The sequence below is a fragment of the Coregonus lavaretus genome (assembly GCF_964263955.1).
Source record: "Coregonus lavaretus genome assembly, chromosome: 33".
NCBI classification, from domain to species: domain Eukaryota; kingdom Metazoa; phylum Chordata; class Actinopteri; order Salmoniformes; family Salmonidae; genus Coregonus; species Coregonus lavaretus.
The window spans coordinates 33,559,196-33,572,933 of record NC_140020.1 but is presented as its reverse complement, the minus strand read 5'-3'; the positions used below and the strand labels follow the sequence as shown (position 1 = coordinate 33,572,933).

At 44.3% G+C, this 13,738-nt stretch overlaps 1 protein-coding gene across 2 annotated transcripts; it reads right to left on the bottom strand.

The window, feature by feature from the left end:
* Positions 1-366: 366 nt before the first annotated feature.
* Positions 367-13,481, bottom strand: LOC311108244 (nuclear receptor subfamily 2 group E member 1-like; the record flags this gene model as incomplete). 2 transcript variants are annotated; one of them, XM_084150860.1, is made up of 9 exons in its annotated part: positions 367-529; positions 3,061-3,166; positions 8,172-8,321; positions 8,591-8,687; positions 8,918-9,064; positions 9,446-9,681; positions 9,936-10,023; positions 10,747-10,892; positions 13,424-13,481. In XM_084150860.1, the coding sequence occupies 9 exons, from the start codon at positions 13,479-13,481 to the stop codon at positions 367-369; spliced, it is 1,191 nt and encodes a 396-aa protein (XP_084006986.1). The 2 variants fall into 2 exon arrangements, with proteins under 2 accessions (XP_084006986.1, XP_084006987.1); XM_084150861.1 differs by having other exon boundaries at positions 13,457-13,481.
* Positions 13,482-13,738: the final 257 nt, after the last annotated feature.

The following is a 13,738-nucleotide window of genomic DNA, read 5'->3' as shown; positions in this document are numbered from 1 at the left end:
AGCTTCTTGATATGCCACACCAGTCATGTGGGTGGATTAACTTGGAAAAGTGGATTAACTTGCTCACTAACAGGGATGCAAACAAATTTGTGTTCAAAATTTGAGAGAAATAAGCTTTTTGAGCGTATGGAAAAATTCTGGGATCTTTTATGTCAGCTCATGAAATATGGTACCAACACATGTTCTGTTTATATTTTTGTTCAGTATACATCCTCAAAACGTAAGGCTAACCCAAAGATTGGTCAAATCAAGGTTTTTATGTTCTTCAAGTTCAATTTGCCACGTGCTCATTCAAATGTTTGTGTCTGTGAGCCTTATCAGACACTCTTGGCTAGTGCGCGTAATGTTGATGTGGTGGAAATAAACTCATATATCGCTTGATTTGTACATGTCAGAGAGGAGTCTTGTGATGGGCACGTTCCCGATGGTCTTCTTGAAAAATACTTCTTCTATGGTGGATGGGCTGACTGACCGCAGAGCTGGTAGAAGTAGGAGCAGCTTCCCAAAGCGGCAGGGCTGAGTTGGATATCTGCAAATAACAAAAACAAGAAAGATGCAAATATTCCACTCTGCCCAGAGTGGCCAAAAACTCGCTTTGGTGATGAAATTTCACTTCCCTATGTCTTAAAATGCATTTGACCAAACTATGATTATTCATGTTCTGGATCGTTCAGTGGGGTCTTTCTCTAACATTATATCCAGGTGGTGCAGGTTTCTGTAACAACTTTGAGGATTTTACATTTTGTGGTCGTTGTCTTCAAAGTTGTTTCCGCAGGTCGCAAAAAGCAAAATTAGCATGACATGAGCTGAATTAAATATAAAAGGCTTTGAAAATAGAAAGCTTGGTATAAGCTTTAGTGCTCCTTGAGAAATCTTCAAGAAGAACAGGAATTTTGAATAAATATGAAAACAGGTCCTGGCTTGCTACCGACAGAACATTACAATAAAGTATTTTCATGACCATTAGGGAGCGTCCCCTTTTGGCTCTGACAGGACGTTCTCCTCATGACATTCAACGACCACACAGGAATGTTTCATACAGGTCCTAGTTTGCTCACGTTAGTACGTTGTCATGGTCCAAGAGGGCTCTGTCTAGTTCCCAGTACGTTCCGGGGATGTCATCAAGGACGTTTTTAGGACATTCTCATAGAGCTGGATGATATGGACAAAAAGTAATACACTACATATACAAAAGTATGTGGACACCCCTTCAAATTAGTGGATTCGGCTATTTCAGCCACACCCGTTGCTGACAGGTGTATAAAATCGAGCACACAGCCATGCAATCTCCATAGACAAACATTGGCAGTAGAATGGCCTTACTGAAGAGCGCAGTGACTTTCAATGTGGCGCCGTCATAGGATGCCTCCTTTCCAAGTCAGTTCGTCAAATTTCTGCCCTGCTAGAGCTGTGCCTGTCAACTGTAAGTGCTGTTATTGTGAAGTGGAAACATCTAGGAGCAACAACGGCTCAGCCGCGAAGTGGTAGGACACACAAGCTCACAGAGCGGGACCACCAAATGCTGAAGCACATAGCGCGTAAAAATCGTCTGTCCTCAGTTGCAGCACTCACTACCAAGTTCCAAACTGCCTCTGGAAGCAACGTCAGCACAAGATCTGTTCGTCGGGAGCTTCATGAAATGGTTTCCATGGTTGTTAGCAAAGAGCAATGACTGAAGCAAGAATTTTGCTAGGACTGTCTGGGAGTGGTCTGAGTGGGGAGGGGAAAACTGAAAACTAGCTGTTATTGGCAGAGAGGTTTGGAACTCTCTTTCTTATTGGTTTATTAACTCATTTATGTCACCAGGCAGGCCAAAACTCCATCCCACCAAAACAGGCTGAAATTTCAGGCGGTCTTTTCAAACAGTTTTAGTACACTAAAAGGGAATCATCATCATTTTACAATTTCACAGTGTTATTCCAACCTCATAGTGTGGAAATATATATAAAACACAGGACAATCACGTTTTTGACTGCACTGGGACTTTAACACAATATGTATTTATTTGCAAAGTATGGCAGTAACCCAACTATCAGAGGCAGATGATCTCTCTTTGGCTACTGCTGACAACAGCTGCATGTAAGTTGTTCTTCTACGTCATAATAATTATATGTCTGCATAGCTACTTGTCTTCATTTTGGCAGATTAACTCATGCTTATTTATTTATTCATTTTTTTTTTTTCTCACGAACCAGCCAGGCACCAACCCATACTGTACTTGTTCCATAAAGAAGTCAGCCAGAGTTGGTACCAAGATTGACGTGGGCCATCATTCAAACAAAGAGATGACTCCCTGGCCACCAGTGCATATTTCCAAACTATGTTTGGTATTCTTTTGTCGATTATTTAATTGTTTATTATGTTATATTCTTAGCAAAAAATATTACTATTTATTAGTAGTAAACATAATTCATAAATGGCACCATACAGGATTCTATATGGAACCAATTTTGGTTCAGTGAAGAAGAACCTTTGGGGTTCTGATCAAAGAACCCTATAAAGGGTTCTATATAGAACTTTTAGAGGTTCCATATATGAAGCAAGCGAACACTTTTTGGTTCTATAAGGAACCTTTTTTCTAAGAATGTAGCTAGATTGCTATCTCTAAGTATGATATTGTTGCTAAATAGCCATGTAGTTGATGAATCTATCAGTACATTTAATGTCCTTTCAAAAATGTTCTGTCTGTAGCCCTAGGCTACCTGATGTGTTCAATGCAAATGGTGCGCTACACTCTGCGGGCGCATCATTTCAAAACCATATTAGCCTACATACTGGGTTGTAAAGTGTTGCCATTTGCTCAATATTGAGAATTGAGAAATGGCACAATGTCCTGATGTCCATTTCGTGACATTCTGGGGACGGCCTAACGACTCATTTTGTTTGCAGGGTAACCTATCTTGCTGCAAAATAGCCTATTGTAGATACAGTAAATATGGCCATATTGGCCACCTGTGTGCCAAGTATTTTGGTAAATGGAACAAATAGCTGAATTAAACAAGAGCATATCTGTTAAGGAAAAAAGATTGAGCAACTGTTTGTTTAGATCAAATGTCTCACCTGGTGTGTATGTAACTGTTTAGGGTGAGCTGGGCCTCGTCCTGTAGAGCAGCAATGGCACTGGCGTTGCGGAAACTCCTCAACTCCGACCCGTCATGTGTTGGCACTGCTTGAAGGGAAAAGGCATAGACAGCATGGTTACTGACTGCCATTATATTCACGCTGCACCAGACAAATGCATTGCTTTCAATTGAAATGTTCATACGTGTTGGCCAAAGTACTTCAGACATCTGCATTGTAATGTTAAAAAAAAACATGTTATTTGGCTTTAACATCCTTAGCTATTCAATTTATTTTCTTTTTTTCTGACCTATTGATGACCTTCTTGCAGGGTTGGGGTCAATTCCATTTAAATTCCAATCAATTTCAGAATGTACACCAAATTCCAATTCCAAATGTTCATAATTGAAAAGCATTGAAGAGAATTGGAATTGGAATTTCAGTGTACTTCCTGAATTGACTGGAATTCAAAACGTTGTGTAGGCACGGATGGGCCTGGATGGGCCCAGGCCAACCCACCGGGGAGCCAGGTCCACCCAATCAGATTGAGCAACAACAACAAAAATGCTCTCTACTTGTCAGAGTTCCAAACGGAACATTATTTGTATTTTTACCTAAACATGCAAACAACATCAAATAGAATTCATAGACGCACAAATATCACACCCACAAAACATGCAAACCTCTCACCATTACAATAACAGGGGATGGGGGGGGTATCATATTTATGTCTCTGTAACTTCCTCACTCATCATTATTCACGATTCAGTCAGGATTATCCGTAATCATGGTAGCATCCACATTAATGTAGACGTGTTTAGAAACATATTATTTTCTTATTTACAATAAAAGTGACTCCAAAAAGACACAATACATTATTTACCATTCATTTATATTGGGCACAAAATAATCTGAAACACAACCAAAACAAACAGCAAATGCATCCAACAAATTTGTAGAGTCACAAGCTTAATGTAGTCATTGTGTGCTATGAATATGGGACCAAATCCTTGACTTTTTACAACACGTGAATTTGTCCCAATTAAATAGTGGGACTATGTACAAAAAGTGCTGTAATTTCTAAACGGTTTACCCGATATGGATGAACATACCCTCAAATTAAAGCTGACAGTCTGCACTTTAACATCAGAGTCATTGTATCATTTCAAATCCAAATTGCTGGAGTACAGAGCTAAAACAACAAAAAATGTGTCACTTTCCCAATACTTTTGGAGCTCACTCTACAGTACCAGTCAAACGTTTGGAAGCACCTTCTCATTCTAGGGTTTTTCTTTATTTTTTACTATTTTCTACATTGTAAAATAATAGTGAAGACATCACAACTATGAAATAACACATATGGAATAATGTAGTAACCAAAAAAGTGTTAAACAAATCAAAATATATTTTATATTTGTCACGATCGTCAAATGAGGGAGACCAAAGCGCAGCGCGTTGAGCGAACATGATAGACTTTATTAATTAAAGTACCAAAACAAATAGACGAATCGTAAAGTCCACAGTAACAAAGACTGACAAGGAACAAAAACCCACAACCCTAAGGTGAACACTGACAGTTTAAATATGGCTCCCAATCAGAGATAACGAGCCGACAGCTGACACTCGTTACCTCCGATTGGGAGTCACATGACGAGACAAGACACTACAACCAAAACCAAAACACAACCAAATGAACACACCCTATACCCAACACAACCAAATGAATACACCCTGGCTCAAACTACACAGTCCCGGAGCCAGAGCGTGACAGTACCCCCCCCTAAAGGCGCGGACTGCGACCGCGCCTCAATACGGGCTAAACAAGGGAGGGCTGGGCGGGCATACCTCCTCGGCGGTGGCTCTGGCTCCGGCCTTGATCCCCACCTCCTCTCCAACCCCCCAAAGTACCCCTGGTCCTGTCTAGCCCCGCTGGCCGGAGCCGGACTGACGACACGCTCCCCTGGCTTGGTGCGTGGAGGACGAACGGGCCTTACCAGGCTGACGACGCGCACCACTGCCTTGGCGCGGGGAGCAGGAATGGGCCGGACCGGGCTGACGAAGCGCACCCTTGACTTGGTGCGGAGAGCGGGACCGGGCCGGACAGGGCTGACGAAACGCACCACAGACTTGGTGCGGGGAGCAGGAACGGGCCGGACAGGGCCGACGAAACGCACCCTAGGCTTGATGCGTGGAGCCGGAACGGGCCTCCCCAGGCTGACGACTCGCATCCCTGGCTTGGTGCGAGTAGCAGGAGTGGGCTGGATCAGGCTGACGGCTCGCACCCTTGGCTTGGTGCGAGTAGCAGGGACGAGCTGAACCAGGCTGACGACTCGCACCCTTGGCTTGGTGCGAGTGGCAGGAACAGGCCGGTTCGGGCTGGCGACGCACACCGTAGGTTCTGTGCGTGGAACAGGAACAGGCCGGACCGGGCTGGCGACGCGCACCGTAGGTTTGGTGCGAGTGGCAGGAACAGGCCGGGTCGGGCTGGCGACGCGCACCGTAGACTTGGTGCGGGTGGCAGGAACAGGCCGGACCGGGCTGGCGACGCGCACCGTAGGTTTGGTGCGAGTGGCAGGAACAGGCCGGGTCGGGCTGGCGACGCACACCGTAGGCTTGGTGCGGGTGGCAGGAACAGGCCGGGCTGGGCTGGCGACGCACACCGTAGGTCTTGTGCGTGGAGCAGGAACAGGCCGGGCTGGGCTGGCGACGCACACCGTAGGCTCTGTGCGTGGAGCAGGAACAGGCCGGGCTGGGCTGGCGACGCACACCGTAGGCTTGATGCGAGAAGCAGGAACAGGCCGGGCTGGGCTGGCGACGCACACCGTAGGTTTAGTGCGTGGAGCAGGAACAGGCCGGGCTGGGCTGGCGACGCACACCGTAGGTTTAGTGCGTGGAGCAGGAACAGGCCGGGCCGGGCTGGCGACGCACACCGTAGGTCTGGTACGTGGAGCAGGAACAGGCCGGGCTGGGCTGGCGACGCACACCGTGGACTTGGTGCGTGGAGTAGGAACAGGCCGGTCCATACTGGGAACACACACCACTGGCCTTAACCGGGGATCAGGAACGGGCCGGACCGGACTGGTAACACACCTCAGTCTCTCACGCCGTGCCTCCACTACTTCCCTCCCTCTACTCGCCAATGGCTCCCGTAATCCGGTAGCCTTCTCTCCACGTCTCCCTGTGGCAGCCTCCTGCTGCCCAGCCGCCCAAGCCATGTGCCCCCCCCAAAAAACTTTTTGGGGTTGCCTCTCGTCCCTCCGACGATGGCCCTGCTGACGCCGTTGCTCCTCTCTCGCCAGGGCCTTGATCCTCCCCCAAGGTCCCTTGCCCCCGAGCATGTCCTCCCAGGACCACGATTTGCCCACCTGGGCCATCGCCAGCCTCTCGATCTCCTTACCCGGCGCTTCCTCCCATGTCCAGTCTCCTTGCTCCTGGACACGCTGCTTGGTCCTTTTTTGGTGGGTTTTTCCGTCACGATCGTCAAATGAGGGAGACCAAAGCGCAGCGCGTTGAGCGAACATGATAGACTTTATTAATTAAAGTACCAAAACAAATAGACGAATCGTAAAGTCCACAGTAACAAAGACTGACAAGGAACAAAAACCCACAACCCTAAGGTGAACACTGACAGTTTAAATATGGCTCCCAATCAGAGATAACGAGCCGACAGCTGACACTCGTTACCTCCGATTGGGAGTCACATGACGAGACAAGACACTACAACCAAAACCAAAACACAACCAAATGAACACACCCTATACCCAACACAACCAAATGAATACACCCTGGCTCAAACTACACAGTCCCGGAGCCAGAGCGTGACAATATTTGAGATTCTTCAAATAGCCACCCTTTGCCTTAATCACAGCTTTGCACACTTTTGGCATTCTCTCAACCAGCTTCACCTGGAATGCTTTTCCAACAGTCTTGAAGGAGTTCCCACATATGCTGAGCACTTGTTGGCTGCTTTTCCTTCACTCTGCCGTCATCCCAAACCATCTCAATTGGGTTGAGGTTTGGGGATTGTGGAGGCCAGGTCATCTGATGCAGCACTCCATCACTCTCCTTCTTGGTAAAATAGCCCTTGCACAGCCTTGAGGCGTGTTGGGTCATTGTCCTGTTGAAAAACAAATGATAGTCCCACTAAGCCCAAACCAGCTGGGATGGCGTATCACTGCAGAATGCTGTGGTAGGCATGCTGGTTAAGTGTGCCTTGAATTCTAAATAAATCACAGACAGTGTCACCAGCAAAGCAACCCCACACCATAACACCTCCTCCTCCATGCTTTACGGTGGGAACTACACATGCGGAGATAATCCGTTCACCCACACCGCATCTCACAAAGACACGGCAGTTGGAACCAAAAATCTCAAATTTGGACTCCAGACCAAAGGACAAATTTCCACCGGTCTAATGTCCATTGCTCGTGTTTCTTGGCCCAAGCAGGTCTCTTCTTCTTATTGGTGTCCTTTAGTAGTGGTTTCTTAGCAGAAATTCGACCATGAAGGCCTGATTCACACAGTCCCCTCTGAACAGTTGATGTTGAGATGTGTCTGTGACTTGAACTCTGTGAAGCATTTATTTGGGCTGCAATTTCTGAGGCTGGTAACTCTAATGAACTTATCCTCTGCAGCAGAGGTAACTCTGGGTCTTCCATTCCTGTGGCGGTCCTTATGAGAGCCAGTTTCATCATAGCGCTTGATGTGTTTTGCGACTACACTTGAAGAAACTTTCAAAGTTCTTGAAATGTTCTGTATTGATGACCTTCATGTCTTAAAGTAATGATGGACTGTCGTTTCTCTTTGCTTATTTGGGCTGTTCTTGCCATAATATGGACTTGGTATTTTACCAAATAGGGCTATCTTCTGTATACCAACGTTTTCTCTCAGCCTAATGGCGAAATGTGTAGAATAGCATGAGATTAGCTATAAAGCTGCAAATTTTTCTCTTTGCCCAATGGCAAAATGTGTAGAATTGCTGTCCCCCCACCAACGAATGTCTGGCTATTTTACTGAATTCAAATGACATTGACCCCAACCCTGCCTTCTTATGACTTTAGTGAGGATAATTTCCTTTAAAATAATTTTTGAGTACCCCCTCTTTAACTCACCAGCTTTAAACGTGACGATGCACTTCAAACAGGCGAACTCAGTTGCGTCCAGACGCAGCTGTCTGAAGCAGGTAACTACCTCTTGCAGGGTTTGTATTTCTGAGATTATTTTATTCATCCGCTGGGATTCTGTGTTGTCTATATTCATACCTTCAAATATGGAGGGGGGGACAATAACGATATTAGCTACAAAACATATGCACAAACATTTACAAAGTTTAGTTACATTGTATTGAGGATAATGTGAATATTTCTAAAAACAGAAAATGAATGGAAAATCTGTCTCCATTTTCGTTTTCTTTCCAACGCCACATTTAAATTTTAGGGAACTGAAACAGAAATAATCTAAACAAAACATGATAGTAAGTAGCCTAAGTCTAATAAATAGAGTTAAGCTGTTGATCATTTGGATTACATACCGGAAACAGCGAGCAGGGTGTTGGAGTCCACCGGAATGGCCCACTGCGCTATGCCCAGAACAAAAAGTTCCCTCCAGGCGTCCTCCAGGAGGATCAGCTGCAAAACGGATTACAAACCTCAGTCAGCGCCCCATGAGTATAGGTAATATACTTTTAAGAAAATGTAGATAGGGATTTATGATTTGCACACATTAGTCATATTATTTGATTAATGAATATAGGGCTATGGAATTGTAACTGTTCTCTTTGGAAAGGGATAGCTTAATAATGTCGCTAATTGGCTAATATCTAGCCTATAATATCCATATACTGAATATAGTGGCTTACCTGGTCAGGTAAGGGGAGCGTGGAGAAGGCAGGCACGCTCTTGGCCCACTTAATGCTCATGAACAGCAGGCGCGCGGCTGACTCACAGACGGACTCAGTAGCGACCTCATAGAGGTACATGGGCGTGCTGCTGACCTCGTGAGGGTACTACAATGCAAGAGGTCAATAAACAAATAGCGCCTTTGGGTTCCATTTGAATAAAATAAAAATAATTTGGTATAGGACTAATAAATAACATGCTGCACGTTGGTGACAAATAGGCCTATGTGTGTATCTCATAAAACTCTAAGCACCAACACTAGACTAAGATGTAGACTATAAACTCATGTTGCCTGCATTGGATTTAGGTGAAAATATGAATGACAGATTATGTGACTCGAAGCTGCTGAATCAGGACCAGAATATCAACTTCTAAAGCGCTGAAAAGTGGAAAAAATTAATCACTTTACAACGTGCTTGGCCTCGTTGACTCCTTGCCCACATAGCGCTGCTCCATGAGTGAAGGGTGAGAAGTGGACAGGAGTTTACCTTCGGGGTGGGCTGGGCCAGTCCCACGATGGCCTGCCTCTCCGGGGTGCAGGCTACTGTGCTCATCTCCAATTTATGTGGCTCCAGTTGCGTGACCGTAGTGAAAAAAGGCGGCCCCGGTAGGCTCGAGCCCGGGAAGTGGGTCGAAGAACCGTTCACCTCTTTGTGCCCCCGGAAATATAGGGCGACCTGCTTGCGTATGGTAGACGTCCTGGGACCCCTCTCGTGTTGAACGGCTGTGAAATTGGAGAGCAGGGACAATAATTTAGTAAAATAATGGTCTGTGAATGCCTTATTTATAAACTTTTTTATTTTGTTCGAAGCTTGTTGAGGTAAAAGGCTTTGCCTCTCATGAGAAATTTATGAATACGTCCTCTGTTTACCCCGCTCTCAGCTGATTCTGTTAAATACAGTTTCCATCCGATTTGGCCACTTTAAACCGAAATGTCACTGCCATAGCCAAAATAATAATTCAATTAAGCCTGTTTACCATCTTTATTCATGTTCACTTCGAGACACTTTTTCAAGCGGCACGCTCGGCATTGGTTTCTGTGCGTTTTGTCCACGGGGCATCCTCCCTATTTTGGAAAAGAGAGAGAGAGGGAGAAAGACAGAAAGCGTGAGGGGGGGAGGGAGGGAGGGAGGGAGGGAGGGAGGGAGGGAGGGAGAGAGAGAGAGAGAGAGAGAGAGAGAGAGAGAGAGAGAGAGAGAGAGAGAGAGAGAGAGAGAGAGAGAGAGAGAGAGAGAGAGAGAGAGAGAGAGAGAGAGAGAGAGAGAGAGAGAGAGAGAGAATCACAGTTCAGTTTAATTGCTCTGGCACAGTGAGTGAACAAGAAAATCAACACGTTGTTTGAGGGAGAGGAAAATCTACAGGTGAAGGATGTGTTATTATCATAGCTATTGACTCGATCCCCCGCGGCTCAGCAGCGGTCTTATCCCCGAGGATAAGTAGGGATATCCTGCCCACTGTTGGCTAAATCCTCGGGTTAGTGTCATTACATTAGATTGGATTACACCTGATAAATTAAAGCAGGACTGTGTTTAACGCCAGTCAATGGCCATGGTAGGCGATGCAATTAGGCCTTGCCGTGCCCTGGATTGCTGGGCCCTCTCAGAGACACATCTCAGGGGAGATTGAACCCTGCAGACTCAAGGCTGGCCAATAACTTAAGACGCGTAAAATGTGTAATGTGTGCACCAAAACTACAGGTAATATTTGCATACATTTAGGAGAAAGTCACAGCCTGAATTGAAAATAGATTTAACATGAAATGGAGAAACACTGTAGTTAGGCCTATTACCTGAGAGCCTGATTTACAGACGTATGTTCTGTTTCTGCGGATGCTCCTCTTGAAGAAGCCAGAGCAGCCGTCACACGCATACACGCCATAGTGTTTCCCAGAGCTCCGGTCCCCACACACTTTACACGGGATATCCAAGATACGACCTGGGTAAAAATAAATACAAATTAATTAATTAATCTTTATTCCTTTTGATAGTTAATGTATTTTGTGGCTCAAAATCAAGAATCAGAAAGGTGTTTTACGCGTCATAAAAGGCTTGGAAGAGCACCCATCATAATAAATTCTGCATCCAAAATCATGCACTGTACCCCCTCCACCTCATCACCCCCCTCCCTCCCTGTTAATGAGGGACGACAAAACAAAATACACAACGTGACAATGGGCAGTGTCCTGTGCCTTAATAGGTCGCCCGGCCATGGGCATGTACCCGCGCGCGCGTTTCTTTTGAGTTCGTGGGAAGCGTCATATCTGAGGTCTCTAAAGACAATGCCGGGGGGCACACAATGGAGACATTAGGGAAAGTGTTAACTTAATGATTTTCCCCATTGAACCTCGTCTGACTGCCCCGATCTCGACAAGCTGCCAACTCCCCCTCATAATGGGAATCGACAGCTGCTTTATCCCGCAGGTCTATAGGCCTGTGGATTAGGGAGTGAGACGGCACAGAGAATAATGCGCACCAACTCAAATGAAGTGTATGTAAATCGACCCGGGAGTAAATGAAAAAAAATTGATTTCTGTATTTCTGATTTGTATTCAAATCTATTTAAAATAATTATATTTGTATGTATATGAGGGAGTATTTTTATGACGGGACACGCCGGCTATGTAATTTCACTGACGTTTTGCCACCTGCTCATTGATTCACCCATCAAAAAGGGTAGCATGGGAATTCGGATACGACCCCATAACGACAGAGCAGCAAAAACAATCGATTTCGGCGAAGAGTTGGGACTTCAATACACCAATTATGCAACGTGTCGAGAGTGGTTGTCTATTAGGCTACATTTCTATATCACGGGGTGAAAAGATTTTGAAAAAAGATTTGATGCCATGGCTACAACAAAAACAAATAAATAGGCTTAAACGAAGTTACTCAAACTATTCGTTAAAAAAATAATGACTGTATAACCTTTGAAACAATCAACACAAGTTGGCAATAGCCTAATTGTGCATCTGAAACTCTAATAGGTCTCATATAACGAATTAATCCAATATCACAATGTTGTCCTCACTGAACAATTATAATTAGGCCTACGCACTAATAAAGGGCAGAATTAATATAATGCTGTTGTTGGAGGAAAATAAAATAAGAATGACACTTGATTTTGGTGTGCGGGGGAACACGTCTTTAACTTCTCTCAATGGGGGTCCCAGTCGTCGCCATTGTGTGCGGTAATTGCTTAAAGATATATGGCATATTCCATTACCCTAATTACCATCAGTCCCAAAACCTGCTGAAATAAGTTAGACTGAGTTTTACTGACTGAGCGAAAGGTTTTCGTGACCACCCACACACAAGGTGTGCAATGAACTTGGAGGAAAGCAATATTAGGCTACAATAATGATTGTGATGTTGATGTAAATTATTCTAATTAAAAATTTATATGAAAGTGAATACTTGTAGATTAGGCTACTGCCTGAGATTTGCCAAGGCCTATGCGAATAGGCCAAAATAGCAACCAGCCAGCAGGCATTGGTGAAACGAATAATAACCTATGCGTTTTAGGCATATTTCGTTTGGACGTGCATAAAGTTTAGCAACACTTAATGTAAGAATAAAAATTAATGTAAGCTAGTACAGAATACATAATATATGGCTAATTGTTGTCTCATTATTTCAGTTTTTTGCACACACATTCTGTATTTCAACATGCGCGTGCGCGCGCACGCACACACACACACACACACACACACACACACACACACACACACACACACACACATATTGACAAATAGACATCATCAAGACAAAGTTGTTTATCAATAAATTAGCTGACTGGGCTATCATCCCATGGAAGCACATTGGCCCATTGTCCTACCTCGATAAACCTCACTATAGTCTTTCCAAGTGCCGGACTTTAAATTGGAAACAGCAAGAAGCTATAGCCTATAGTTTGTGTTCTCTTTCAGCCATGTAGGCCTAGATAGTATGTGTCTTTCGCACACTATTTCAGGAACATTCTAACCCTAACCCATTTGACATGTTTTACCTCTATTCTTTCTCTCACCTCCTCAGTCTTGTAACTCTTCTTTTTAGAAATAAACATCACATCCCGAGCAGAATGATGCAGTGTACTTTTCCATGAGAGAATAAGCTAGATAAGCAACAAATAACTAGAATTAAACAGGAAAAATAAGAAGTATAAGCCTAGGCCTATATACAGCGCATAATCTTGTCCAGTGCTCAATTAGTCATATTTGTGGGGAGTAGGCCTAGAACTTGCACAATTATTTAACAAAATTGACTTCATAATTATAAATCCGTTATAAAACGGGTTAGCAGATACAGCAACTCCAAGGTAAACGCAAATTGTAATTTCGGAATGTTTCAACGCTTTTCACATAATATCTTATTACTTTTTTTATTAATACATGTTTGAATTAATACAATTCTAAAGATATGAATACCTAATTGTAGGTGAAGAACAAATAGGAACTGTAGCCTACTTACTTGATTTAACATTCAGAATATCCAAACAACCACTTGTTGAACAGGCGGGTTTGCTCATCGTGGACAGTGTCGTTCTACACTATTTTATATTTTAAGAATCAAAATCCACTGTCGGTGCAAAAGTATCAGCTGAAGAATATCAAAACATGAAATATAGCCTACAGCTTCCCCTAAAACAATTCGATTTCTGTAATGTCGCCCAACTCTATATTTTCCCAGGATTACCAAATTCCAGGTACCAAGATGGATTTGGGAGAATTTGCAAGTCTTGGACGTTGAGTCACACAAGGTCCAGGCCGTGTGGACAGCAGCGCG